The following is a 26692-nucleotide window of genomic DNA, read 5'->3' as shown; positions in this document are numbered from 1 at the left end:
CGATCCCACCTCCTGATCCCCCCCCCCCCCCCCCCCCCCCCCCCCCCCCCCCCCCCCCCCCCCCGCCGCCGCCCGGCCCAACCGGACCCGAGCGCGGGAGGACACGACGCAGCGCTCCTCGCCGTCCGTTCCCGCCGCGCGACACCTGTTCGCTTCGCCCCCGCGCTGCCGCTGGCCGCTGCCAATTCTAGCTTCGGCATCGTACCGTGTGCTCCACTCAAGCCGCTGCTGGCCTAGATGCCATGCCGTCCTCTTTTACCACAAGCGGGCGGGGGTGGGGTTCGCGTATGGGAAGGACGAGGCAGATCGTTGGACGAGGCCCGGTGGCCGGCCGGCTGGATGCTGGATGCCTGGATCCGTGTGGTGGCACGGCGGCACGAGGAACGCGTTCCGATTGTAAAATGAGCAGGCGATTTTGTTGTGTTGCCGCAGATTACATCGACCGATCGACGGCTCGACAAGACTCTGCTGTGTTTGGACCCATGCTGCCCGTGACATGCTGGCCCCATGACGATTTGGTCCCACATGTCATGGAGTGAGGCGCGTACCCACCGTGCAGGATTTTACTGCGACAGGAAGAAACGCCGAAACGCCTGCCTGCCTCCCTTACTGTGGGCTCACGTGCCGCGCCCTCCCTGCCCCACGTGCGCCACCCACCGTACCCCTTCGGCGTACGGGAGGGCCGGGGCGCGATCAGCGGCTCCTCCCTCCTGGACCGGGTCCTCGGTGCACTCACCGCCGACCTTCCCGACCCACCCTCTCAAAGGTCTCAAGGACCACCTGCACCGCGCCTACGGGGGCAGGACCACGCGATCCCAGGCCGGGCCCCGCGCGTCATGTCACCGGCGTGGCGTCGCCTGTCGACGGGTACATGGCACTTGGCCTCCGCGACCGCGCCGCTGCCCCGCGGGACCCACACCCGCCACCACCTAGTACACTCTCGGCGCATAAAAAAAGATGACGCGGGCAGGTGCAGCAGCAGCAGAAACTGCTTAGCGAGTAATGACCCGTTTCGGGGCGGGGCATCCTTAACTCCTCCCCTCCCTCCGCCGCCTCGGCGCCCCACAGACCAGCAAAAGCCCCTGCCCTACCTGACCTCCCCCGACGCGCGAGCGCCCCCCCTCCATGGCGAGGCGGCGCAGCTGCTGATGCCTCGCGGCGTCGGATCGGGCGCGGCGGCCACGAACCCTAGCGGCGTGCGGAGGCGCTCGCCGATCCCCCGACGCCCAATCCGCCGGCGCGGCTCCTCGGATCCTCCCCGCGAGATTCGGGCCTCGCCCCGTCTCGTGCTGCCGAGGTGAGGTTCTGGCCTTCTGGGTGCGGTGAGGGGGATCTGCACCCGTTTGTGTGTCTTCCCAACTGCCCAGCCCACCATACTCCAGCAGCGACTCAGTCGACTGCCCAAGTGCCGACCCCCCAAGGTAGCGTGCGTGCGTCGCCTCGGTACCGTGCGTGCGTGCGCTGTGACGCTAACCCTATCTAGGAGACGGAGCGGCGGGCGAGTGACCACCGCCGGTAAGGCGGTAAAGGAAAGAGGATAGCGGCCTGCAACAAGAGAACACCCTACTCAGCCGGCTTCTAGGTATTGGCCTCCCCAGCATCCTCTCATGTGTCCTAGATTTGGAGATTATACGCGATAATGGATTGGGTTTTCGCATTAGAGAATTGGACTAAGGAAGGCTGAACCATCTGTATGAATAACCTGATCAAGCACTTCCCAATTATGAATTTTTTATATCATTCCAGTCGATTAATGCAATTTGATATTTTGGTCTGGAAACATTGTACTGAGGTTAGCCTGATTTAAAATATTATAATTAATGAGTGAATGTGTCCTAGTAGAAATTGAATGTTTTTTTTTGGCATTGCTGTGGAATGTGTACGCCTATGATATTTATCTATATGTGCCACAGGGTGTGTGCACGGATCTGCCTCATTTTGTGCCACATTGGTCTAATGTGATCCTGCCGGTTTGGTCTTCGGCTAAATGCCAACCATGTCACAATAATATTTATAATGATGTTTGATCAGAGTTGGGTGTTATGTGATTAATGCTGATGGTTTGTGGTGGTAGTGATTGGGGTCAGCCTTTTGATGAATCTGGGTGGGACATTTCAAATGAGTGTTTGCATCTTGTACTTATAGGGCAATTAGCTGCCCGGAAGAGTTGTCAATTCATATGGTCATGGAGTGTCCTATTCCATTTATTATTCTACAAGAGATCTTTTGTTGTTGTCCCCATGTATTGTCGTTTGACAAATTAGTAGTTTGGTGCATTAGCCTGCAGATATATTTTTTTGCAATCTATAATGATTATGTTTTGTTGACTGGGAGCCTTAGATTAGCATTTCACTTCCAGAGTAAATGTGCTCAATGGTGCTAGCTTTTAGGTGTTTCCTCTAAAGGGAGAAGAATGGTGTCAAATTGTAAAACAATCAAATCTCTGTGATGTATACTCGCTTGTAGACTTGAATGTATTGCAGCTCCTACTAATAATGAAATCACAGCATGATTTAGTAATTCATCTGATCTTGATTTGTGGTTGCCTTTTTTTAAAATGTACTTAATCCTCATCTGATTGAATATGAAGTCTACATTTTCTATACTATCTCCAACTACACTGTATATGATTTATATATTAAATCTATCATAAGTTCTTTTTTCTCTTCAGCATATTTGCTTTGAGGAGACTAGTCCTGTATAATCTCCTGAAATTTACTCCTGTCGTTTCGGTAGGTGCAAGGATAGGCAACCTGTGCTCCAACAATCTGTTGATCAGTCTTTCGGTTGCGGAATAAAGTAGAGCTTTAAGAAGTTTGATAATTGGTATCTTTTCAAGAATACATTGAAGTGCAAGATGCCAAAAATAAAGAATCTCTCGAATGCGTGTAAAGTATCATTCTCTCCAGACGGACCCATATCTGAACAGGCACTTGAGAGAGTCCGTGCACTGTTAGGTAAGTCAAATTCGTGTATCTTATGGAATAATTGTAAGTCTGTACCATTGCCAGGTATCTTGCTTTTAATACTGAACTCTAAATCAGATACTAAATCATTTATAGTTACTCTAATGTTTACTCTGAAATGAAATTATGTTAAACTGAAAGCCTGACTGCTCGTGGCTGTAAGCCTGTAATGCCATTCTTTTTACCAGTAACTGTCTAGTTTCTGCATGTTGCAATTCTTGCACTCATCTTTTATGTGTTATTTTGGAAACAGGGCCATTTCCACATTTTCTTGTTTTAGATCAATAGCTTTCAGTTGCCGGCAATAGAGGGGTTGATCGAATTAATTTTTCTTGGTGGTTCAGCCAATCAGCCTCTGTTTTACTCCACGGATATCTTTGCAATACGGCAACCTGCTGCAAGTAACTCATAACAGAACTGAATTTTCAATTACAAACATACATAAATACAGGGGAAATTATGTTGATCTAGAATTGCTTACAGATTTTGCAAAGATACGGTGCTGGTGTTACCCTTTAGCTGGGTTAATTTATCTTTTTCGCTGTAAATAAATCTGTATATTCATTCCTATATATTTATTTTGTACATGATACTAGCAATAGGAGGGTTTACTCCAGCCGCATTCCCTCCAAAAAGAAGCAACATTTTGTTTATTGATTTCAGGAACGTGGTGTTTTGCCTGCATGGCTGATATAAAATTTTGTTTGAATTGCTGCTATATACTTCATTTCAGTTCAACATTTGAGTTCTGATTGGTTCTATGAGATCAAAACATTGGCAGACATAAGACATAAGTGTCACTGATGTTCCTTTTCGCAGAGGAGATAAGGCCTTTAGATGTTGGCCTAGATAATGAAGCACAAATTGCACGCAATTGGAATAGTTCAACACGCTCATCAAATGGGAGACGAGGACGTAATGGGGCTAACCAGTTCGCCACTCCAATCAAATATTTGCACATTCATGAATGTGAAAGTTTCTCTGTAAGATCTCTGATCCATTCATTTTTCATTTTGTTTTATGTTAACTATGTGCAGCTTTCAGGAGGATAGATAAATTGTTCCTCCGCACGCTCACTGCATTCAGTATATACTAAATGTAGATATGATTTTGCAGATGGGTATATTTTGTATGCCACCTTCTTCAGTTATTCCACTTCATAATCATCCTGGAATGACTGTACTTAGCAAGCTTCTTTATGGAAGATTGCATGCTGAATCTTATGATTGGATTGATGTACCTGATCATCCAATTGATCAATTACAAGGTGAGTTCTGACATTTGAATTAGTTCCTTCCTTCCGCGCACCATTGTCTACTATTTGTTTTTCAAAGCGGATATATTTAATGGCTGTGCAAAGTTAATAGTTTTGAGAAGAATGAAAATGCATATATTGCAGTTTTGAGGTGATCCGTTTGTCCCTAAAACTCACAATCACTTGTTTCTTGCACCTCTTGTGTTCATTGATTCCATTTTGCTGATTGGATGATGCAGCAATCCAAGGATGTGTCACAAACAAATGTCAATTGGAATGATTTTATTAACTTAAATTGTAGTGCATGAATTTTAGATGCCATGAACAGCACTATGGGCAGCACCAAACTAGGAGAAACTTGGTTGTGTTGTAAAAGAAGTAGTAGGAACACAAGTTTGAGCCAAAGAGGACTCAGTTCCTACAGACCCACATCACCGGCTTCCTATCATCTTAGTAGGCCTAGACTTCTCATATGTTGCACTATAGAATGTGTAGCCAAGATGAGGTTCTCCATACTTTGGGTCTTTCATGTTTAGTTGTTTACAGTGCATAAACAATGAAGCATTACTTTCACTTTTCTTCAGACTTATTTAGTTTAACTCGCCTGTATTGGCCTGGTTCCATTTGAACTGGCATCAGTAAGAATGCCTTTGGTTTGCTAAAAAAAATCCTGTATCATTCATAAAAAACTAGATCAGTGAGTGTTCATTTGTACTCTACCGCCTTCTTTTCCTTTTACCCCTTAACACTTGTATGTCAATCTGTAAATGTCAATTTTGAGTTTGTCCATTCATTGCTTATGCATTGTAAACAACTAAACATGAAAGAATGCCTTTGGTTTGCTAAAAAAAATCCTGTATCATTCATCAAAAACTAGATCAGCGACTGTTCATTTGTACTCTACCGCCTTCTTTCCCTTTTACCCCTTAACACTTTTATGTCAATCTGTAAATGTCAATTTTGATTTTGTCCATTAGTTTGAGGTTGGAGCTAAACAAGTAGAGGTACATGCCCGCATGGGGGAACCTTAGACAATGCTGAGAAATTCTAACCTCTAGACATGTTTTTTTTCTTTTCTGTTGGCATGGAAAAGCAGTATTTTCTGCTGTTTGCTTAATTGGTGCTGTATGGGCTAGAGGTATGGTTATTTATCGCGAAGATCCTATTTTATGGATCATCAACTAACCATGCCATTATTCTTTCCACCAATTCCTTGATGTAAGCCTTGCCCATTGGAATTTGCAGCAAGACCAGCAAAGCTTGTCAGAGATCGTGAAATGACTGCACCAGAGACGAGCATTCTTTACCCTAATAGAGGGGGTAACATCCATACTTTCAGAGCCATCACACCTTGTGCTCTCTTCGATGTCCTTTCTCCACCATACTCTGCTGAGGACGGGCGGCATTGTTCTTACTTCCGGAAGTCTCTAGTGAATCAACCACCTGGTACATGGAGCCCTCTGAAACTTAAATTCAAAACTTGTTATATTTACTGCTTATGCTGATGTTTCTAAATTCTAACTTTAATTAAAATTTCTGCCTGACAGTTGTTTTGCCTGCTGAGATAGATAGCTCACAAGTTGTCTGGTTGGAGGAGTTGGAGGACCATCAGCCCCCCGATGGCTTTGTTGTTGCGAGAGGTCTGTACAAAGGCCCTGTAATAAGGATATAATTTGGTTGGAGCATGGTATCCAGCGAACTACGGATCAGCTGAAAGAGGATGCAGGCTTGTAGCATCTATTTCATCTAGTATCGCAAACATCAATGGTCACTGTGCAGTCCATGGTTTACTTTGTACATGTTAAAGTGATCTATGATAATTTAACAGCAACTTTACAGAACAAGAATGGAAGTTTATGGTTTGACCACCACTTTAATTATGTGTCGTGCTGCTGGAGTATCTCTGACCTAGCTATGGAGCTGTTATCAGATCAAGACCTTGGCGTACATACTTTTGAGCTTAGTCTAGCATAACAACTGTCATGCTCTTCTAAGGGAATCACTGGAACAAGCTTTTTCACTTGGGGGGGCTTACATTGTAATAGCATATTTAGTAGTTTCGGGGATGTCTATACAGTAAGGGGAAAAATTGTCACACGAGTTGTGTCCTTTCCCCCCTTTTGTGTTCCATTTTCGAACGTTGACAGGAATGTAACCGAACGCATGTTGTCCGTTATGCAGCCCCCAAGTCATCACATTGCCTTTTCTCCTCGTTAGCGATTGGTGTTTATTTTGCGTGCTGGATGTGTTTAATTTATGCTTTGATGTTTGATTTGTGGCCATTGAACCATTTTGTGTGTAACTCATCATGTTTGTTCTGTTTTTGAGTACTCGCGTGAGGATGGCGCGTAATCTGTTTGGTACATGAACGAGATTTCGAAGTGGTTCGTATCTCATCTGATGCCGTAATGGAAAGCACACTTCGAACTTTACCCAACTTTTGGTTAAAAAAGGGTCGTGAAGTTTGCGTGCAGGATCCCCAAAACAGTACACAGATTTAAAATGGACGCGCGCAGTGATATCGGACACTGCATTTGGTGAAGGCAAAAGGCCGAGCGCGGGAAAAAAAAATCTTGGGGCAAAAAACATCAGACGCCTTCGCTCACAATCGGAAGTAGTGGCCATCAGATCGCGAGTGCATATGAGTAGTGAGTAGTGACCGAAAAATGGACCACCCATAGAAAGAGTTCAGTGATCAGTGTCATGGGCAATCGGATGGGCCGTGACATTCAGGGTCAGGAATCAGGGACAAATAGCAGTATAGGATTTCTCCACGCCATTCGTATGATATTTGCAGAGGTAAGAAAATATCTTAGAAGCGACAACTAAAAAGGCACAACTAGTTGGACAGCAGTATATCCACTCAGTAATTGACCTTCATCCAAATAGTTATCTCAGTGCACGAAGTCAAAACCGAGCATGACTGATGAGGGTAGCGCTTCGCCACTTTGGTAAACAGATGCGCACTATACCCAGATAAATTCCAGTGCCACCGGTGTCTGACATCACGTTACCTCTTTGTTTTAAATGAGAATGCATGCACGCACTTGCTCTGGGATTTCATCATTCGTGTAACTTGCGGTCGTGCCTCAGCACCTTCTGGAGAAACTCTAAAGCTTACAGAGTTAGAAGCTTGTTGCTGCCATTTGGAAGCCGTCCAATGACAACTTTGTAGCCACCAGCAAAAGCAATTACTAGATGTGAAACGTGATGAACTTATTTCCAGACACAATCCGCACCGCACAAGAAAAGGCACTAGATGCAGTTATATGATTCTATCAAGCATAACTACTGACATATCCAGAATAAGAATGGTAAGACTGCTGGGCACACAGGAGATACAGTTATGCATGGAAAATATTTCAGGAATGGAAGCCCGACCTGTTTTGATATTTTATTCTATGATACATCTGATGCAATTACATTTTGCAATCAACTCAACCTTTTTCATTGCTTTGAGTACTATTACATGATTTCACTATGGACAGTAAAAACCAAGCAGAAGTCATCCTGTATAAATATAAGATTTACATCAAATCGGAAACACCACCAGACTTACCATGAGAAACATACCGAACACAGTTTACCAAGCATGGCATGTGAATTCCAATTGCCAAGAACATGGCAACCAGCAGCTGCTTCAAGTGACCGCATCAGCAAAAAGAGGAGGTGCATCTTGCGAGCCGTTGAGTGCTGGTGAAGTATATGAACCTGATGGCCTTCAAGGCATCAATGTCATGAACGGATAAATACTGGCCTTAAGCGAAGACATCATATCTCCGAGCCCATTGAAATTGGCTTTTCTACCACCTAAGCAAGAAATGCACACAAGCATATGAACAATGGCTCCATGACACGTGGGCACATAAGAAAACATAAGGAAATGACACATGAAATGTATACAGAATAGAAGAAATTTAAGTCTTACATCTGCAAATCTTATTTGCCGTGGTTTGGAAGGTTTATGATCATTCTCCTTTGGATGCCCTGTGGCCCAGGGAGCTTGTTTCTTCGAGTGTACTTGAATTCCAAGAAAAGATGGCAGAGGTGGCTTATTCGTCACGGACGGCAATGTGCGAGAAAGCCATGATTCTGAAGGTGATTTCGGGACTGGTAAAGGGAGCAGAGATTGCAATGGTATGGTTTCCTTTTTAGCAACATTATTATCTTCTAAATGTGGCAGAAACTCCTGATTAGCATCACGCAGCAAATCTTTTCCATCATCCAGTGGGAATTTGGGTTCTCTAACTTCAGAGATCTTTTCGGTCAATGGATCATTGACTTGCTCTTTCACAATCGAGTTCTTTCCAACTATCTGTTGCCCACCAGGCTGAGAATCATACATGTTTGCATTCAGAGCTACCTTTGTATCCACAAGCACACCCAAGTGGCATGTTTCTGAATCAGTATCTCCATGGTGATCCATTGAATCTTCATGCCCTGCTCCATCTGGTCCCGAGCTCATGGAACTTGATCCCTTAAAACTACTATGATCTGATCCAACCAACGAGGTTCGATCATGGTCTCTCTCAAGCGAACCAGAACCATTGCTCCTACTTGCCTTATCATCCCTATCTCCTATTCTAGATGACCCATTTGCTCTACTTGATGGTGACATCACAGCATAGTTCCGATAGGGCAACATGCCACCAGCTATGGAGCGGTGATATGGTGAAGATCCATCCACAGTCTGTGAATCGCTCCAGAAAGTCAGCTGATTCGACTCACTTGTCAGCTTGCTACTACCATCCTCTCCTTGACCAAGATACTTCTGCTCCAACTTGTGCTTATACACGTCCTCCCAGGATTGCTGCCACACAATAAAATTCAAATGGTTAGAACAAATCATTCCTAACACCAAGAAAGACATAACTATAAAGCTGAATTCAACAGGCGTGCAATGAGTGATGGCATTAGTACCCCGTTGGAATCACATCCTAGATGCTTGTTCTGTGAGCTCCGCGCAAGTGGACTCTGTGCCATTTGGCCCCTGCCTTTGGACGGAAACAGTCGGCCTCTACCCCGCCCTTGCGCCTTGCCGCGCTTCATTGCAGGCATTGGATTCAAGAGCAACAAGGAGGTTTTCACACACAGGCCAGGGAGCAAACCACAGCCCTTGGCTGAAAATCCCCGGGTACTATGCACGTCGTAGTCATCGTCATCCTCTTCGTCCTCCTCCTCATGTTCCTCGCGTCTGGGATAGGCGCAGGACAAGTAATTGGGCGGCAGGTGCTGGTACGGGAGCTGCACGGGCGTTCTCCTCATCCGATCGTCGCCATTGCCCACGCTTGCCTTCGCCACAGCCGCACGCGCGTGGTCGCGGCCAGAGTTGCCCGTGCCACCGGCGGCGCCGGCCTTCCGGAAGGTGTACTGCGGGGAACCCACGGCCACAGCCTGCGCGGCCGGGAGGAAGCGGTCCATCATGAAGCCCGGCGCGCATGGCTCGGCGCCCGGTCCGGGGTCCGGCGCGCCGCTGAGGCCGCTGACGCTGCAGTTCATGGCGAAGGATTCCGTGCGGGAGAGCGAGTCGAGCGCGTCGGAGAACCTCTCCTCTTCCTCTTCACCGTCACCCCGTAGCACCGCAGCCACCGAGACCGCCTCTTGCTTCTTCGCCTCCTTCCTCGCCGCCGCGACCGCCACCTCCTCCACCGCCGCCACCTTGCGCGACGCGGCGACAGCGACAGCCCGGGGGGCGCGGTCGGCGCCGCCGTGGAGCGCCTGGATATCGAGGTCCGCCAGGGCATCGTGGTAGGGGCTCCCGCCGCCCACCTCCTCCGGCCGCGGCGGCGTCGGCGGCGCCGCGCGGCGGGTGCGCACGCTCTTGGGCTGGCCCGGGCGCTGCTCCCAGACGAAGGGCACGGCGCCCGGGTGCCGCACGGGCCCGGAGTTGAGGTCGGGCTTGTACCGCGGCGGCGCGTCGCCCCCGCGCGCCGAGCGAAGCGGCGCGCCCAGGTCGATCCGCTGGCTGCTGCCCCCCTCCCCCATCGCGCGATCCGCCCGCATCGCACGCACGAGCGCTGGAGGCGAGCCCGGAAATCAGGAAAAGGGCCCACTTCGCTTCGGCCGCCGGGAACGGGCGCGGGGAGCTCGCGAGCGTTGGAAGCGAGCGAGCGAGCGAGAGGAGGGATCTGAATTGCGCTGGCCGCGCGCCGCCTCTGCCGTGCCGCGGCCGATGGAAATAATAGGAGTGGGAGTGCCCCAGCCGCGAGGCCCAGCCAGCCAGCCAGCCACTTCACTAGTGCGGAGTGACACGGTGGGCGTGGGGCGGCGCGCGGTGCGGTGCGGGTGCCGCAGCTCCGCAGGGTATGATGCTGCGCGTGCGGCGCTGGGATGGCGACGCGGGCGGCCGCGTGGGCAGACCGGGCGGTGCGGTCAGGGGCCGTGTGGCCTGTGGCGTGGGTGCTCGCGTCAACCGGGACTCGGGAGCGAGTGCGGAGGAAAAAGTGTGGACTTTCCGGGGGCGATCCGCCTAAAAAGGTGGTTCCCCAGCGGTAGTATTCTATGGCCACCCGGCACATGCGCCGATCAGCCGATGCACGGCCCCGCGGTGGCGCCCTCCTCTGACTTGCTACTACTAGTACCGCCGTGCTTCCGGGTTCAGACGGACGAGGGCGTGATCGGCTGATCGCGTCAGCGTTCGGAAGGAGGGCCGAGTTAGGCCCCGTTTGGAGAGGGGGTGCTAAACTTTAGCACCCCACTTTTTAGCACCTTTTAGCACTTGGGCTTCCAAACAGGAGTGTTAAAAGGGGTGTGCTAAAGTTTAGCACCCCCATTTTCTTTAGCACACCCAAGGGGTGCTAAAAGGTGCTAATGAGTGCTAAAAGTGATCCCAAGCTTATTTTTTCCCCTGCTGCCCCCCTCTCTCTCCTCTCCACTTTTCCCCAAGCCAGTCATAAATGAGGGTAATGTAGTCATTTCTCACTCAATGTGCTAAACTTTAGCACTGTATCCAAACAACCCCAAGTGCTAAACTTTAGCACCCTCAAATGGAGTGCTAAAGTTTAACACTGTGCTAAAGTTTAGCATTGTGTATCCAAACGGGGCCTTAGGCAGGTACCGCCGTCTCCGTCAACCAAAATTCGGTCTTGCGGAGGGGGAATTCGGTCGCCGTCTCCCCGAGGATACAAAAGATACCATTTCCACGGTCCTGCGTGCAGCACTATTTTTCTATCCATTTTGCGTTAGGAACAACTGCTCAGTCTGCTCTCCTTTGGATTCCTAATGCACCGATTCTCATTCGTCTATAAAGAACAACGAGGTAGCTGAGCTGCTTTGGCAGAGTGACAGAACAAACAAGTGAGGGAACTCTGCTCCACCGTACGGCCAGGGGAACGCGACAACGACATGCAACTCACTCCAGCTGGACCGCCAAGGATCAATTCCTCTTTGCGTCGTCAATTGTCATGTGGGTTATCAGCCGCCATTGGGGATTGGCTCCTGCGTTGTCTCACGCCATTACTGCGGGAACTGCAGCAGCTAACTACTTGGGTAGTTGCGTCGTTGTCGCTCTTCGTAGCAGCGGATGCAATGTCGTCGTCGACTCGTCGTTTACCCGTGGTCACATGCAGATCACGTCGAATCAGAGGTCGTTTTCGCCGACAGCATGCGCGAGGACGACGGGGGATGGCCACCAAGATGGCAAGAACTATGAGGCGACCATTGGCACAGCTGGGACTTCAGTGGATCAGGAGATGGTAGGATCAAATTCAAACACACAATTTGTGATTGCTCCTCTCTCAAGGAGAGGCTAACTTGCTTGGATTAAACATCTAGTAGTAGACTAGAAATCGTGAGAGAGTCGATCGCTCGCTTGCATGGTCAACGATTCCAGCTCTAGGCAGATATGACAGTTGAGGTGAATAGGTGATGGCGTGATGCCTCCGGTAGGCGTTGACCATGCATTCATGCTTGGCTTGGAACCGATGAGAAGTCAAGAAAAAGGAAGCCAAACTGAACCTGACTGGCTGATCCCGATCTAAGTAGTAACTTAGCACCTAGCAGTTTGAGGCTTTAATCCACTCGTGTCATACTGTCATGGTGGTTGGTGTTGCAAACAGCACCACATGGCTCGTCCGCTGCAGGCGGGCTTCAGCAAAAGGACAGAAAGAGAGACGGGACGGTACTGAAAACCTCAAGCCGTACATAGCCACAGTGAAACACGGTTAACGCTATTTCTCGCAGCAATGAAACAGGGGTTAACAGCGCAGGATGGAGCAACGCTTGAGCTCATCCGCATTGCAGGAAAAGCTAAAAATTGCCGAGTGTATTTTTTTGTCGAGTGTTTTTTTTCGAGCACTCGGTAAACAAGCTCTTCGACGAGTGCCAAGCCAAAAACACTCGGCAAAAAAAAAATACTCGGCAAATCGGGACTTTGCCGAGTGTCAAATAAAAAACACTCGGCAAACCACCCTCTTTGCCGAGTGTCAAAAAAAACGCTCGGCAAAGAGGGGGCTTTGCCGAGTGTCAAAAAAGACATTCGGTATTGCCGAATGTCTTTTTTGACACTCGGCAAAAAAATAATTTTTTTTCCTCTTTTCACCATGAAATTTTTTCTACTCCCCAAATACAACATGTGGTACTCCATGTTAAAATTTGGTATATTTTTGGATTTATTTGCTATATTTATTTAATTAATTGTATTTCAAGGAAATTTTTGGTTTAAGTCAAATTTGAACTGCAAGTGATTCAAATTATGGAACAAAATGGGTAGAAAAATGATATTCATGTTATTTGGCCCAATTTTTAGACCTGTCCCATGAAATGAAAAGAAATTTCGAACATCTTGTTCAGGAAACACGACCATGAACGTGTGGCAGTAGTATTTTTAAATTGTAAAAAAAACAAGCAAAGTCTGAAAAACATGAGATTTGTCATGATGTGATGATATAATACGTGGAGGCTGTGGAAAAAAATTGAGAAGGTTTTGCACATTTCATCATGTACAATGATTACAAACCGAAGCATCTTAGAAGAAGAATAGTAACTTTGAGAGGATTCGATAAGATTTTTAGAGTCGAAGTGACGGTCGAGTTTGGTTTGACTACAAAACTTTTTGTATAGTCAATAGAGAATATATATTGGTTCATGTGAAAATTTGGTATTTTTTTGAAACTGTTAGATATTTTTTAATTTTTTTCAGAAAAAATTTGCCGAGTGTCCTACGTTGGACACTCGGCAAAGAAACCCTTTACCGAGTGTCCACATAGGACACTCGGCAAACCAAACCCCCCCCCCCCCTCAAAACACCCCCCCCCCCCGCGCGCCTCCCCTCTTCACGCCGCAGCCCCGGCCCACCCCCCGCCACCCGCACCTCACTCACGCCGCCCCACCCCTTCCCCTCACGCCGCCCCCCTCCTCTCACGCCGGCCCCCCCCTCCTCCCCTCACGCCGCCGCCCCCCTCCTCCTCCCCTCCCGCCGGACGCCGCCTCCCCTCTCCCCTTCTCCCCCCAGATCCGGCTCTCCCCTTCTCCCCCGGCGGGGGCCCGATCCGGGCGAGGATGGGAGGGCGGCCCTCCCTCCCCCAGCGGACGGGCCAGATCCGGGCGGCGGGGGCTAGATCCGGGTGAGGATGGGAGGCGGCCCTCCCTCCCCCGGCCGGATCCCCTCCCTGGTGACGCACGGCCCACCACCGTCGTCTCCATCGTCCTCGTCGACAAGGTCGGCCGCCGGAAGCTCCGGGCGGCCCGCCCCTCCCTGGCGGATGTGGCGGCGTGGCGGGCGGCGGCCGTGGCGAGGCGGCGTGGGGGGCGGCGGCCGTGGCGAGGCGGCGTGGTGGCGGGTGGCAGTTGTGGCGGTGGTGGAGGCCGGTGGGCGGCGGCTGTGGCGAGGCGGCGGTGGTGGAGGCCGGTGGTGGAGGCCGGTGGTGGTGGCCGGCAGTGGTGCCGGCTGGCGTTTTTGGTTTTTTTTATTTTTTTCGAAAAATATGTTTGCCGAGTGTTTTTTTGTCACTCGGCGAAAGCTTCGCCGAGTGCACGACAGAAAACACTCGGCAAAGTTAACTTTGTCGACTCAAAATTTACTGTGTGCCGTTTGCCGAGTGTTACACTCGGCAAACGTTTCGCCGAGTGTTTCTGTTTCCGGTAGTGACTACAGTGCACACCAACCCAAGGTACCGTAGCTCTAGCAGTACAGGCACAGCAATGAATCCCCGCCATTGTATGCTCGGCAGATCTTGTCGCCTGTTCTGCTGTCCATGGTCGGAGCAGGCCGGTGTCATTAGCACGGTCCATTGGCTAGGAGTAGAAAGGCAGGCGTAGATGGCTACAGCAGGGCCAGGCGGCATCCAAGGGGTCAGATCGGAGGCACGCGCGCACGGCCGCCACGAGCCATGCCAGTGCCGGGCGCCGGGCGCGCGCCATGCACACAAAGGGATGGATCGATATCGATCGCGGTGGCGTGTGAATGAATCAATGAATTCAAGGCCGGCGCGGGGCATGGCATGGACCGTGTGAAAGCGAATGGGCGTTTCCCACTTCCAGGCGCCCGTTACTCCTGTCGCCCGGCCGCGCGGGCGGTCCCGGCACCGGCAGGGCATCCACGCCATGTGCGCCCGTGAGAGCGCCTGCGTCCCGACCCGCAGGCTTCGATCGGGCTCCGGACGATCCGTGGTGTGAACTGGTCGCTGCTTCGTTCAGCCCCAGTCCCAGACGTTTCTTCTACGGCCGTACATGGCGTAACTGCGCGTCCATCCACTAGAGTCCGTACGAAACGTGCGAGTGGTACCGGGGCAGTGTTCGGTTGTTGAGGACACCACTTTAGCGACGTGTGGTGTACCGGCAAAGGTAGGTGCCTCTCCGTGCCCACTGGGCTCGATCATACGTACTGAAACGAAAGTGTTTACTCTCTTCCGTGGTGCTGTGCTGCTGCACAACAACGGATTAAGTAACTTGATGACACAGTGTTAAAAGGAGCACGGATGCTTCATAGCCTCCTAGGTGCTTCGCCGAACGAGTCCAGAGCCGGCCAGCAAAAAAAGGGTTCAGAGGACATCATCATGAGTTACGGTCTTTGGCAAATGTTTCCGCCAAACTATATACCTCAATCCACAATCTTTTGCCCGGACTGTACTTGCTCTTGTCTTCAGCGTGCTATTACCTTTTTCGTCCGATGGAATCGGGTGATGAGGTGCGTGCTCAAATCATGCCGCCATGGCACCATGCTGATTGTTGAAGGTGTGCTGCTTTTTTTGTCAGCCCTGGATAATCCACATTCCCTCTAGATCTCTCTCTTGTTCACCAGCAACAGCAAGGGGGTTCTTGCAACACAGTAGCACAGCACACCTCGGGCCCGAGGAGTTCATGATACCACATCACGTAACGTCGAAGCAAAGAGGAGACCCATGTAATAGGACTGGTGCTCCAGGCTGTGAGGGAGCTGCATTATTACTTATTAAAGGTTCTGTTGGACTCTTCCTTCTCACGAAATTAGTGTAACCCCTTTTTTGGAATCGATCGTTTAAAATAGTACCCTAGATGATTTTCCAGGGGCGACATGGCATGTGCTATCGAAATATCACTCTGTTTAAAATTACAAGACGTATTTTCTTTCATTAGAATGAGACTTCAATCAACAATTACCCTATCAATATTTTATTTATATGATATAAAAGTATACTTTACAAGCTAAAATTATATATTACTAGTCATATAATTGTTTTAACAAAATGAAAGGGAAATACATCTTCTCATTTAAAGGGAGGGAGTATCAAACAAATCACGAGAACCAAGCATAAATCAATAAGAAAATTCCTATTTGATATCGGGAAAATAACTCATTATTTTTTTATTCTAAAATTTTCTTCTTCACTTATTTGCTACTTACTTTAACTTTCATCCACCCCGTCCATTCCGTTAGCCATCACCGTTCAAAATTGCCCTCCCGTCACTTGTTCTGGACGGGACTCACCCGTGCCTGCCGCCTTTTTTTGTATTTTAGCCCTTTTCGTGAAAAAATCTCACAAATAGACCCCTGGCGAAACCAATTCCGGAAATGGACCCTCGGCTTGGCGTCAGTATAACGTCTTGGCGCCAGCCGTCCTGGCGCCAAGGTCCCTGCGCCCCGCCTCCGACGTGGCGCCGGCCCGCTGATGTGGCGCGGAGGCTCGGCGCCAAGATCTGTGGCGCCAAGGCTCGGCGCCACCGTCGCTGGCGCCAAGCCTTGGCGCCATCGATCTTGGCGCCGAGTCTCGGCGCCAGCCTCCCTGGCGCCAAGCCCCCTACCATAACGGCTCCCTTCCTTTGTGCAATTTGATTTTGCATCTGCCTCTCATCTCGCCCGGTCCGTATTCGTCCGCCGCGCCGCCGCCGCCGTACGCGCCGCCCCCGCGCCCCCGCGCCGCCCCGCCCGCCGCCCCGCCCGGCGGCCCCGTCGCCCGCCCGACGCGCCGCCTCGCCCGGCGCCCGCCCGACGCGCCGCCCCGCCCGGCGTCCCCGACGCCCGCCCGACGCGCCGCCCCGCCCGGCGCCCGCCCGGCCGCCCCGCCGCCCCGCCCGGCGCCCGCCCGGCCGCCCCGCCGCCCCGCCCGGCGGCCCCGGCGCCCCGTCCGGCGACCCCGGCGGCCCGCCCGGCGCCTGTCCGGCGGCCCCGCGCGCCCGCCCGACGCGCCGCCCCGCACGGCGGCCCCGGCGCCCCGCCCGGCGCCCGCCCGACGCGCCGCCCTGCCCGGCGGCCCCGGCGCCCCGTCCGGCGGCCCCGCGCGCCCGCCCGGCGCCCCGGGTCCCCGCACGCCGGCCCGGCCGCCCCGCCCAGAGGGCCGCCCCCCGGCCGGGCTCCAGCGCCCGCCGTGGACTGTGGCCGGCCGCCCCCCGTCGTGTGCCCGCTCCCGGCCGATCGAAGGTATTAGTTGTTGTATAATGTAGATAGATAGTTGTTGTATTAGTTGTTGTATAATTGTAGATAGATAGTTGTTGTATAACGTAGATAGATAGTAATATTGATAAATTAGAATAGTTAGGTAAAATTTAGATAGGTAGGTAGAATTGTTAGATAAAATAGGTAGATAGATAAGTTGACAGATAGATATAATTGTTAGATATGATAACTAATAGCATAGTAAACTAGTTATTACGATATTTAGTTAAGTAGTTTTATAGGTAAGTACGTATGTACATATTAGGTGACATAGTTAGTTAGTATATGTGACATAGTTAGTTAGTTGTATTTACTAGTTAGTAGTCAATTTATACTATGACTTAGAATGTTTAATTTATTATGGACTAAATGAATTGTGCGTCGTTATATTGATATACTAGATGGAGAACGTAGTGAGCATATATTACGTAGGCACTGTGGAAAGGGATGAATATGGATGTGTTAAGTTTGTTGGCATGCAGTGCGAGGTTGTCATATTCGATGAGAAACCATCGTTTAGTGAGTTGGTTGCAAGGGCTCGGGAGGAGTTACATTGTCATGAAAATGATGAAATCACAGTCGAGGGTATTCTTCACCTAGGTTCCCCTCTCAACATTCAAAGGAAGATGGTCCCAATTCGGTGTGCAGGTCAGTGGGAGAAATATGTGAGGACGGTTATGAATGGTCATTCCCCAAGTGTTGAAGTGGTTGTTCGGCCGGTGGGAGTTGATCGAAATTCTCGTCAGTTTTCCCGACCAATGGGTCAACGGGCACATTTTGATCCTCCCGTCCCAGAACCTGTTATGGACGTGGATGTTGCACCTACTATTCCCGATGCTGAATCTGCCCCTAATGAAGTAGTTGGACATGGTTGTCGGATTGTTGATGATGTGGCGGACTCTCCTAATGAGTTCCTTTTCACTCAGAATGATCCGAGTAAGTGTCTCACCGGTTTCTATTGATAAGAGATAATCCATTCGTTCCATCCACTTATTCTTTACTTATATTTGTACTTGATGGCGCAGGAGATATTCCAGAAAATGTGGATGTGCCTCTAGTTGATGCGCAAGTGCAATGTGGAGATGGATTGCGTGGCTCTAACAATGTTGAAATTTTGAATGATGAAGATGCATACGAGATGGGAGTGGATCTTGATTCTGATGATGATCGTCCTGTTGGAGAGATGACGGAGAGTGATATTGAGATGTTCAGGCGTATATTCCCCGGACGTCGTGATCCGATAGTTAACGAGTTTAGCGACCTGAGTCTTTCCGATCAGGCATTTGCAGAAGGACGTGATGATGAGCTCCTAGAAGCTCCTGAAGCTGGTCCTAGTATGGTTATTGAGGAGGGTAGGGTATTTAAGGACCTTCCCGCATTGAAGAGATGGTTGCAAGCTTTTGCGGTGATACGGAAGAGACCGTACAAAGTGTTGCATTCATATGCGGAGCACCGTTACACAGTTGTGTGTGACAAGGAACGGTGTCCATGGAGGGTTTGTGCAAGAAAGCAAAATATCACCGGGAAGTGGAAGATCACAAAAGTTGTCGGTCCACACAATTGTGCTGACCATGAGCTTACAGTGAGACATCCGCAGCTAACATCTACCCTCATTGCGAAGCGGTTGATGGGAATATTGAAGGAACAACCCAACATGAAAGTGAGAACAATTATAAGAACTGTTGAGGAGATTTATGGAGGATATGTGATAACTTATGGTAAAGCTTGGAGGGCTAAGCAGCGAGCGTGGAGGATGATTTATGGGGATTGGGAGTCTGGGTACGAGCAGCTGCCAGTTCTTTTTAATGCAATTAAAGCGGTGAATCCAGGCATGCATTATGAGTACATCCCAAAGCCAAATGCTTGGAAGGAGGACGGGAGGCAGATATTCGGGCGTGCGTTCTGGTGCTTCCCTCAGTCTGTGGAAGCCTTTAGGCACTATCGTCCTGTTTTCTCTATTGATGGTACGTTTTTGATTGGCAAATATAGAGGCACACTTCTTATAGCCATATCTTGTGACGCGAACAATATGTTGGTTCCTTTGGCATTTGCACTGGTTGAGAGGGAGAACAATGACAGTTGGGGGTGGTTCTTAAGACTAGTCCGGATACATGTGGTTGGTCCTAGTAGGGAGGTTGGCGTCATATCCGATAGGCATCAGGGCATACTTCATGCTGTGCAAGAACAGATAGAGGGTTATGCACCTTTGCATCATCGTTGGTGCACTCGGCACCTTGCGGAGAACCTTCTTCGGAAGGATGGTGTGAAGGATAATTTTGATCTGTTTCAAGTTGCAGCACGGCAGCTTGAGGACTATTACTTTCAGCGCAAATTGGAGCAGGTAAGGACCGCAACAAATGCAGAAGGTCGACAATGGCTTGCTGGTTTGATGAGAGATTTAGATAAGTGGACTAGATCTCACGACGCCGGTGGTTGGAGGTACGAGTTTCAGTGCAGTAACATGGCCGAGTCATTCAATAAGTTGTTATTGGGGATACGTGGAATGCCTGTGAACGCAATCGTTGAATTCACCTTCTACAGGCTTGTTGCGTGGTTCAATGAAAGACACGCAAAAGCAGAAGCGTTGCAGGTTGCTGGGGAGAGATGGGCTGAAAAACCAAAGAGACATCTCATCATTGCAAATGAAAGGGCTTCCACACATGAGGTGCAATGTTTTGATCTCGGCTCAGGGACTTATCAGGTGGAGCATAGGGGCGGTACAACGTCCGACGGTGAGATCCGAGAGTCGAGGATACATGTGGTAGTTCTCCGAGATTTCAAGTGCACTTGTGGTAGGCCAAGGCAGTACCACTTCGTATGTTCTCATTTGGTGGCAGCAGCGAGGCATCGCAATTTTGATATCGAGAGCATGATACCACATGAGTTCAGCGTAGCCACCCTTGTGCGGACATGGAGCCCCCGCTTCGTGCCTTTCCGGGATCCTAGAGAGTGGCCTCCGTATGATGGGCCAAAATATGTTGCGGATCCTGCATACCGTTGGAACAAACGTGGAACAAGGAAGCGGACGAGGCATAACATGACTATGGATCAGGTATCCGGAAGAACGAGGCGTGGTAGAGCAACACCATTTCTTGCTGATCCAGAACAGAACGAGTGCGGCAAGTGCGGCAGATTGGGTCATAATTCACGCACTTGCCGTTGGCAAATTAGTGAGGTGCGACTAGTAGCTCTTTTCGTTACTTGATATGTGTTTTATTCATACAGGTTGTGTTTCTACATCTCTAACTTCATGATTTATTGTTTACTAATCTTATTTCTTTTTGCCTTTTTGTAGGATGGCGCACTTCCACCTTCTAGACCAGGCGTACGACCAGACCCACCAAGGTCGTCTCATAGCGGGAGGGCAGGTAATAATTTACAATTCATGATTAAAGGTTTGCGAGCGTCCACGTCTTGTGTCCTATGTAATCTCTGACTTGGTTTATTTGCATGTAGGTCCTTCCGCTCCTTCGTTCTAGAGCCCATGATGGGTTTTTGGCGCTGCAGTACGACGACCGCTACACTCCTTTGCTACAGATGGCTGGCCTAGATGTCATCTCGTATCAGGTTCGTCGTGGGATGCCCAAGTTCAATTCAGCGGCTATAACTGCGTTGGTTGACAGGTACTGTTACCACTAGTCATATTCATTTTGTTATGTCTTTACATGTTATCAAATAATAATCCGGCGAAATGTAGGTGGCGACCCGAGACTCACAGCTTTCACCTCCCGTTCGGAGAGATGACAGTGACCCTACAGGACTGTCAGAAGATGTTGGGTCTGTCGATTCGGGGCCAGCCAGTCACTGGGCCGTGCGTCTCAGATGGTTGGAGAGCATGAGTCGCAGCCTTCCTGGGTCGAGAGGTTGAGGAGCAGGGGACTCGCACATCTGGAGTGCTAATCTCATGGCTGCGGGAACACTTCGGCCAGTGCCCCCAGGACGCAGATGCTGAGACAGTTGGACACTACTGCAGGGCGTGGATACTACACCTCTTTGCCTGCGTTCTTTTCCCAGACGCTACAGGTGATACTGCGTCTTGGATGTGGATCCACTGCCTCACTGACTGGCACCAGGCTGGTTCTTACAGCTGGGGATCAGCTGTGTTGTGCTTTCTATACCGGCAGCTGTGCGAGGCGTGCCGTCGGTCTTCAGGCTCCCCGTCAGTTGGTGGGTGTATCTACCTGTTGCAATTATGGATGTGGTCCCGTCTTCCTGTTGGTCGGCCCGAGATTATGCCGCGTCGACCGTGGTTCCCAGGTGAGCCGCCGAGACGACAACCGACATGGGCATATATTTGGGATCAGGTTAAGGTTAGCCATACCAGGTTGGACCGCGCGTACCTGGATTGCATCAACGAGATAGACGCGCTCACTGCTCATAGTGTAAGTGATTTTTTTTTAAACATGCTTTGTAATCTTTTAGTATAACAACTAACGTTTTTGATTCAAATTTTGCAGGTAAATTGGCAGCCTTACGACGGAGACGATCCACTTCCTTTTCCCCTTAGCTTCGTGTGTGCGACGGACGATGATATTTATAGGATGGTGTGCCCTCTTATTTGCTTCTATGCTGTCGAGTACCACCTGCCACGTCGAGTAGCACATCAATTTGGGATGAGGCAGATTTGGCCACCACAGGCGACCTCGACTAGTATAGAGTTACACAAGTAAGTCTCTTCCTTTTTCATATATTTCAATACTATTAACTAAATTTTGGCTAACAGTAACGTGTAACGTGACGTGCAGCGTGGATCGAAAGAAGAAGCGGAAGGTCTCCGAGTGGCCCGCGTTCCACCACGCGTATATTCAGGAATGGGAGCAGTTCGAGCAGAACTTGGACGAGAACAACGAGCCGCACACAAACAGTGCGTACAGGCAATACCAGAGCTGGTACCAAGGTGCGACGCGGCACAGGCTGAGGGAAGCGTGGACGGAAGATGACTGCGCCGATATCCACTCATCCGACGATGAAGACATGGTGTACGATCAGAGTACTCGTGCTGGAAGGCAGGTGGAGGCAGGACCAATCCTGGATAGGATGGTAAGACAATTGCTTCACTTTTCTATATTCTATGTTAGGTTACTTAGAGATTTAGTTAGTTAGATAAGGACTTATTGATCTAACTTAATCATTTAGTCATTTAGTGACTTAGTCATTTGTTGCTTTAGTGACTTAGTCATTTGTTGCAGGGGCGTACCCTACAAAGCTCAGTTAGAGATATAGAGCAATTCCGTCCACGAGTTAGGGACCCCGAGACGCGGAGCTTCCTAGAGGTAAGTCTCAAATTATTCTTTCTAATACTTTATTAATACGTTACATTCTTCATTTGTGTAACTTGTTTTTACTACTGCAGCGATTGTCAAATCGGCTTCGCCGTGCCGCTGCTCGTTGTGGTTGCAGGACTGCCACGACGCGAGACGTGCACGTTCCATCCCTGCGCGAAGGAGGCGTCGGTACGTCCAGCCAAGGCCCCTCAGGTTCGAAATCAATTGCATCCGAGGAAGTCGACGACGACGACGATGACGACGATGATGACGATGACGATGAGCAGAGGGCCGAGGAGATTGGCCCGTCTCAGCTCCAGGAGGCTCCCTTGACTCAGCCTACACAGGTTGTAGGGGGCACTAGACTACGTCGTCCACGTTCTCCTTACACTCCAGGCACCGACGCCCTTGGTCACAAGGGTAAGGGTAAGACTAGGAGGCAGTGACGACTCTGATTGCGAACTTTGTATCATAAGGACTATTGTGTCATTCTGAACTATTTGTGGATTCTATTGTGTCATTCTGAACTTTGTATAAGGACTTTCATTCTGAACTATTGTTGATTCTATTCTGAATGTGTCATATGCTTGTGTCATATGCTTCTATGTTTCTATGCTTGTATTTATATTCACTATTCATCTCGTAATTTTGTATGGATTGCATCAACAAGTAGGGGAAATTCTGCCGAAATTTCGCTAACAATTACCATTTTTATTTTCTACGGATATTTCAGTAGACTACGACTTCGAAATGCATTACATCGCAAAATGAACATATGTCGTCTACAAATTGCGTGTCCTTACTTAAAGTGCATTATTACATGACAACATAATAAAAGTCTCACAGTAGAAAATATTGTTCATAAATAAAACATAGAACTAGAACCTAAATATGGCTACTGAGTGCAACGAGGCCACTTTCCCTTCCTTAAGGCATCGGGATTCTCCTCAACCGCTACTTTCGCTCGGCGTGCCCGCTCAAGCTTCTTCTCTCTCTCCTCCCTGTTCGCAGTAACCCGCCTCCTTTCCTCCTCTTCCTTGTGCTCCTTTTCCGCAGCCTCCTCTACGAGCCTCTTCTCGTACACCTCCTTCCTCTCTGCATCCCAGCGCATCATATACTCAAAAAACTCCTTGTCTTCAGGATCGATCTCAGTGTCGATCCACTGCTCAAAATCACATAGCGGTGGAGGGGTCTACAACAAATGCAATTGTTATAAAACAAAAAAATTATGGACAATAATTATAAGACAACAACATTTCCTTACCAACATGTTAATGCGGCGCTGACGAAGTGTAGGTTCAAACGCAAAGTTGGAATACATCCAATACCTCTGCCTATACGTGGCATGTTCTTCGGACTTGGCTACCTTGCAAGGATCGCCGCAAAAGCACATCGGCACTGGAACACCACTAGGCAGAGGCAATGGATCGAACGCATTTCCGGTCTTCTTTGCGCCATAACTACAATTTTGTTTATTTGGTTCTATGAATCAAACGCACTTAAGAATAAACCTACAATTAAGGTTTTTTCATTTGATCCACAACAATGAGTATATAACATAACTACGGGCGTTGAGATTACCTTAGTTTCTTAGCTTTTCCACGCCTCAGCATCCTACATTTGCATGAAACCCTAAGTTCAAAAATGCAAGAAATATATAACGAATCGATGTGAAAAAAGATACGACGGAGAGAGGATACCTTGCTCTTCAGGATCCACGGATCAAATGAAAGTTTCCTAAGCTACAATGTCGATTCGTAGTCTAGGGCGAAGTAGGGAGAGTAAAAACCCGAGAGAGTGGAGAATAATGAGGATGAACTCTCGGGCAGGAAGAAGGGGCGGTATATATGGTAGGGGGCTTGGCGCCAGGGAGGCTGGCGCCAAGCCTCGGCGCCAAGATCTGTGGCGCCAAGGCTTGGCGCCAGCGACAGTGGCGCCGAGCCTCGGCGCCACAGATCTTGGCGCCGAGGCTTGGCGCCACAGATCTTGGCGCCGAGCCTCCGCGCCACGTCAGCGGGCCGGCGCCACGTCGGAGGCGGGGCGCAGGGACCTTGGCGCCAGGACGGCTGGCGCCAAGACGTTATACCTTGGCGCCAGCCAGCCTGGCGCCAAGCCGAGGGTCCATTTCCGGAATTGGTTTCGCCAGGGGCCTATTTGTGAGATTTTTTTCGCAAAAAGGGCCAAAATACAAAAAAGTCGGCCGTGCCTGCTCTCCTCTGTCTCAAACCCTAGACGGCGGCGCGAGGGGATTTGTGGCGGCGGGCAGCCGTCGGTGGCGCAATGGAAGGCGGGCGGGGCGCGAAGGCGGCGGGCGCGAGCCCCGTCGGCCGGGTCGCGAAGGCGGGGTCGCGAAGGTGACGCGCCCGCGGCCGAGGCCCCCCGCCGCCGCAGCGGCGGCGGCAAGCGCAAGTCGTTCGGGTCCTCGTTCACGCCGTCGAAGCGGCAGGCCAAGGAGAGGAACGCTGCCTTCCACGTGCCCCCGCACCTGCTGCACAGCAGGTCGCTCACCCGCGCCGCGCGCCAGTCGCCGCACAAGCTCGCGGGCACGCCTCCGGAGACGGGGCCAGCGTCGTCGGCGGCCGCAGCTGGGGATGGGGTGAGCGGCGGGCAGGGAGAGGACGATGCGATCAGGCCCGAAAGAGAGGAGATGCCGGCAGCGGAGCAGCCGCTGGTGGATGAGGTGTTCGAAGCCGTCCGATCCCGCGGCGCCGGCGTCCATGTGGTCCCTACCTTTGCTGGTGAGTCCTCCGCGCCACGAAAATTGCTGTGATCTCTCGGTTGGGGTTGTGGCTTTATATCTTTATTTGGTGGCATGCTTCTAATTTAAGTAGTTAACTGCTTGAATCTAGAATTCTATAACATGCTGTTAATAGAAGGATTTAATTACTACAACTTTTAGTTTGTTATTATATAGCTTCATGTTGTTAATTTAAGTGGCAATAATTTGCTTTTGAGTTTTCTGCTGCTGAGACTGATCCATTTTTTTCCCCTTCTCAGTCTGCATGTAACCAAGCGCAATAGTTATGACAACTGCATCTTCATGTCCAGTCTATGACCCTGTGTGCCTTTTCTAACTCAAAAGATGAATGCATATTGCTTATCTAACTTCTATCTAACTGGAACATAATCAATGGTTTGTGACATGGACTGCAATAACTCATGCAATCTTCCAGCTATTTCTTGTTCAATTTTGAGACTTTTGTTCAGAGTTCCGCGCAGTTGCCTGTATCTCCTATGTACTATTTTAAGATGTTGTCTGATGGAAACAATAAAATGACTTGCTAGAGAGTAAAAAAATATAGTACCCTGATCAGATAGTTCAATAATTGTCCCATCTCTTGTGTAATGTTGTAGGCCAGCAACTACTTGACAGCCCTGCAATGGGCAACAAGAAGCAAAAGGGTGGATCCTGCTAGCCCTACAATGAGCACAAGGATCAAAAGAAGGCTCAGCCTATGATCCTCATGTATCTGTGAATTTGGAACTTGTATCTCCTTTGTGAACTGGCACGTTTGAACCTCTCTGATCCTCAAGTTTGAACGTATCCGTTCATTTTTAACATTTCCTTGTGTATCTGTGAGCTATATGCTGGAGGTTTGTTATAAAAAATATTTGTGTATATGTTGAAAAAAATACTGCAGAAATGTTATAAAAAATGTTGTACAAAAATTGAAAAAATTGATGATAAACGGTAGCCAGGGAGAAAATGCCGTAAAAAATGATGAAAAAAAAATGGCAGCTAGGAAGCCAGGGAGAAAATGCCGTAATAATGATGAAAAAAAATGGCAGCCAGGCAGCCAGTCTGCATGCATGCGCCCAGCGAGTCTGCCGCCCAGCGGCCCAGCGAGCGCCCAGTCTGCGTGCGCGCGTCTTGCTGACGAGGAGGGGCAAAAGGTCTTTTTAATGGGCACTTAATCGTCGTTAGGTGGACTGTTAGGGGTAACTCACTGTTAGGGATAAAAGTTACCTAACAAAATGGACCGTAGTGTCATATTAAGGATGAAAGTTGGAGCGAGTGTCAAATAAGGAAGAAAGAAAATTTCAGGATTAAAAAAAGGAAGGAACGGGTCATTTCATAGTATCAAGTAGGGAATTGTCTCTAAATCAATGGCGCATTGGCGCTACATATATGCATGGGCTTATAAATTTAAGTCCCGGTTGGACCTTTCTGTTGGGCCATGGCCTGTGAAACCCAGGGGAGGGAATTCGAAGCCCGCGTGCCGGTGTACGAAAATGAACGATTGGAAACTAATGATGGCCCGTGGGTCTCCAATAGGTAGGCCCAAAGGATCACATCTTATATTTGGGCCGTTCAAATGGGCCCATTTGATCAAACGCCGAAGGTGGCCTCGAAGAC

At 49.6% G+C, this 26692-nt stretch overlaps 2 protein-coding genes and 1 pseudogene across 5 annotated transcripts; 2 read left to right on the top strand and 1 right to left on the bottom strand.

Annotated features, from left to right (window-relative positions):
* The first annotated feature begins 986 nt into the window (after window positions 1-986).
* Window positions 987-6437, top strand: LOC117855160 (plant cysteine oxidase 5). Of its 4 annotated transcripts, none has more exons than XM_034737451.2 (7): window positions 987-1582; window positions 2737-2957; window positions 3786-3949; window positions 4083-4233; window positions 5318-5359; window positions 5467-5667; window positions 5790-6437. In XM_034737451.2, the coding sequence occupies exons 2-7, from the start codon at window positions 2858-2860 to the stop codon at window positions 5891-5893; spliced, it is 762 nt and encodes a 253-aa protein (XP_034593342.1). In that variant the 5' UTR covers window positions 987-1582; window positions 2737-2857; the 3' UTR covers window positions 5894-6437. The 4 variants fall into 4 exon arrangements, with proteins under 4 accessions (XP_034593342.1, XP_034593341.1, XP_034593340.1 ...); XM_034737450.2 differs by having other exon boundaries at window positions 992-1297; window positions 5769-6437; XM_034737449.2 differs by having other exon boundaries at window positions 993-1582; window positions 5769-6437.
* Window positions 6438-7560: 1123 nt separating this feature from the next.
* LOC117855159 (uncharacterized) lies at window positions 7561-10477 on the bottom strand. Its single transcript, XM_034737447.2, has 3 exons — window positions 9142-10477; window positions 8150-9031; window positions 7561-8031 (listed from the first exon to the last, which is right to left on the bottom strand). The coding sequence occupies exons 1-3, from the start codon at window positions 10222-10224 to the stop codon at window positions 7993-7995; spliced, it is 2004 nt and encodes a 667-aa protein (XP_034593338.1). The 5' UTR covers window positions 10225-10477; the 3' UTR covers window positions 7561-7992.
* Window positions 10478-19444: 8967 nt separating this feature from the next.
* LOC117856503 (uncharacterized) lies at window positions 19445-25954 on the top strand (annotated as a pseudogene).
* The last annotated feature ends 738 nt before the right edge of the window (window positions 25955-26692 follow it).

This window comes from Setaria viridis, chromosome 5 (assembly GCF_005286985.2).
Source record: "Setaria viridis chromosome 5, Setaria_viridis_v4.0, whole genome shotgun sequence".
Lineage (NCBI taxonomy): Eukaryota > Viridiplantae > Streptophyta > Magnoliopsida > Poales > Poaceae > Setaria > Setaria viridis.
The sequence above is the reverse complement of the archived record's forward strand: the minus strand, read 5'-3'. Positions and strand labels throughout refer to the sequence as shown.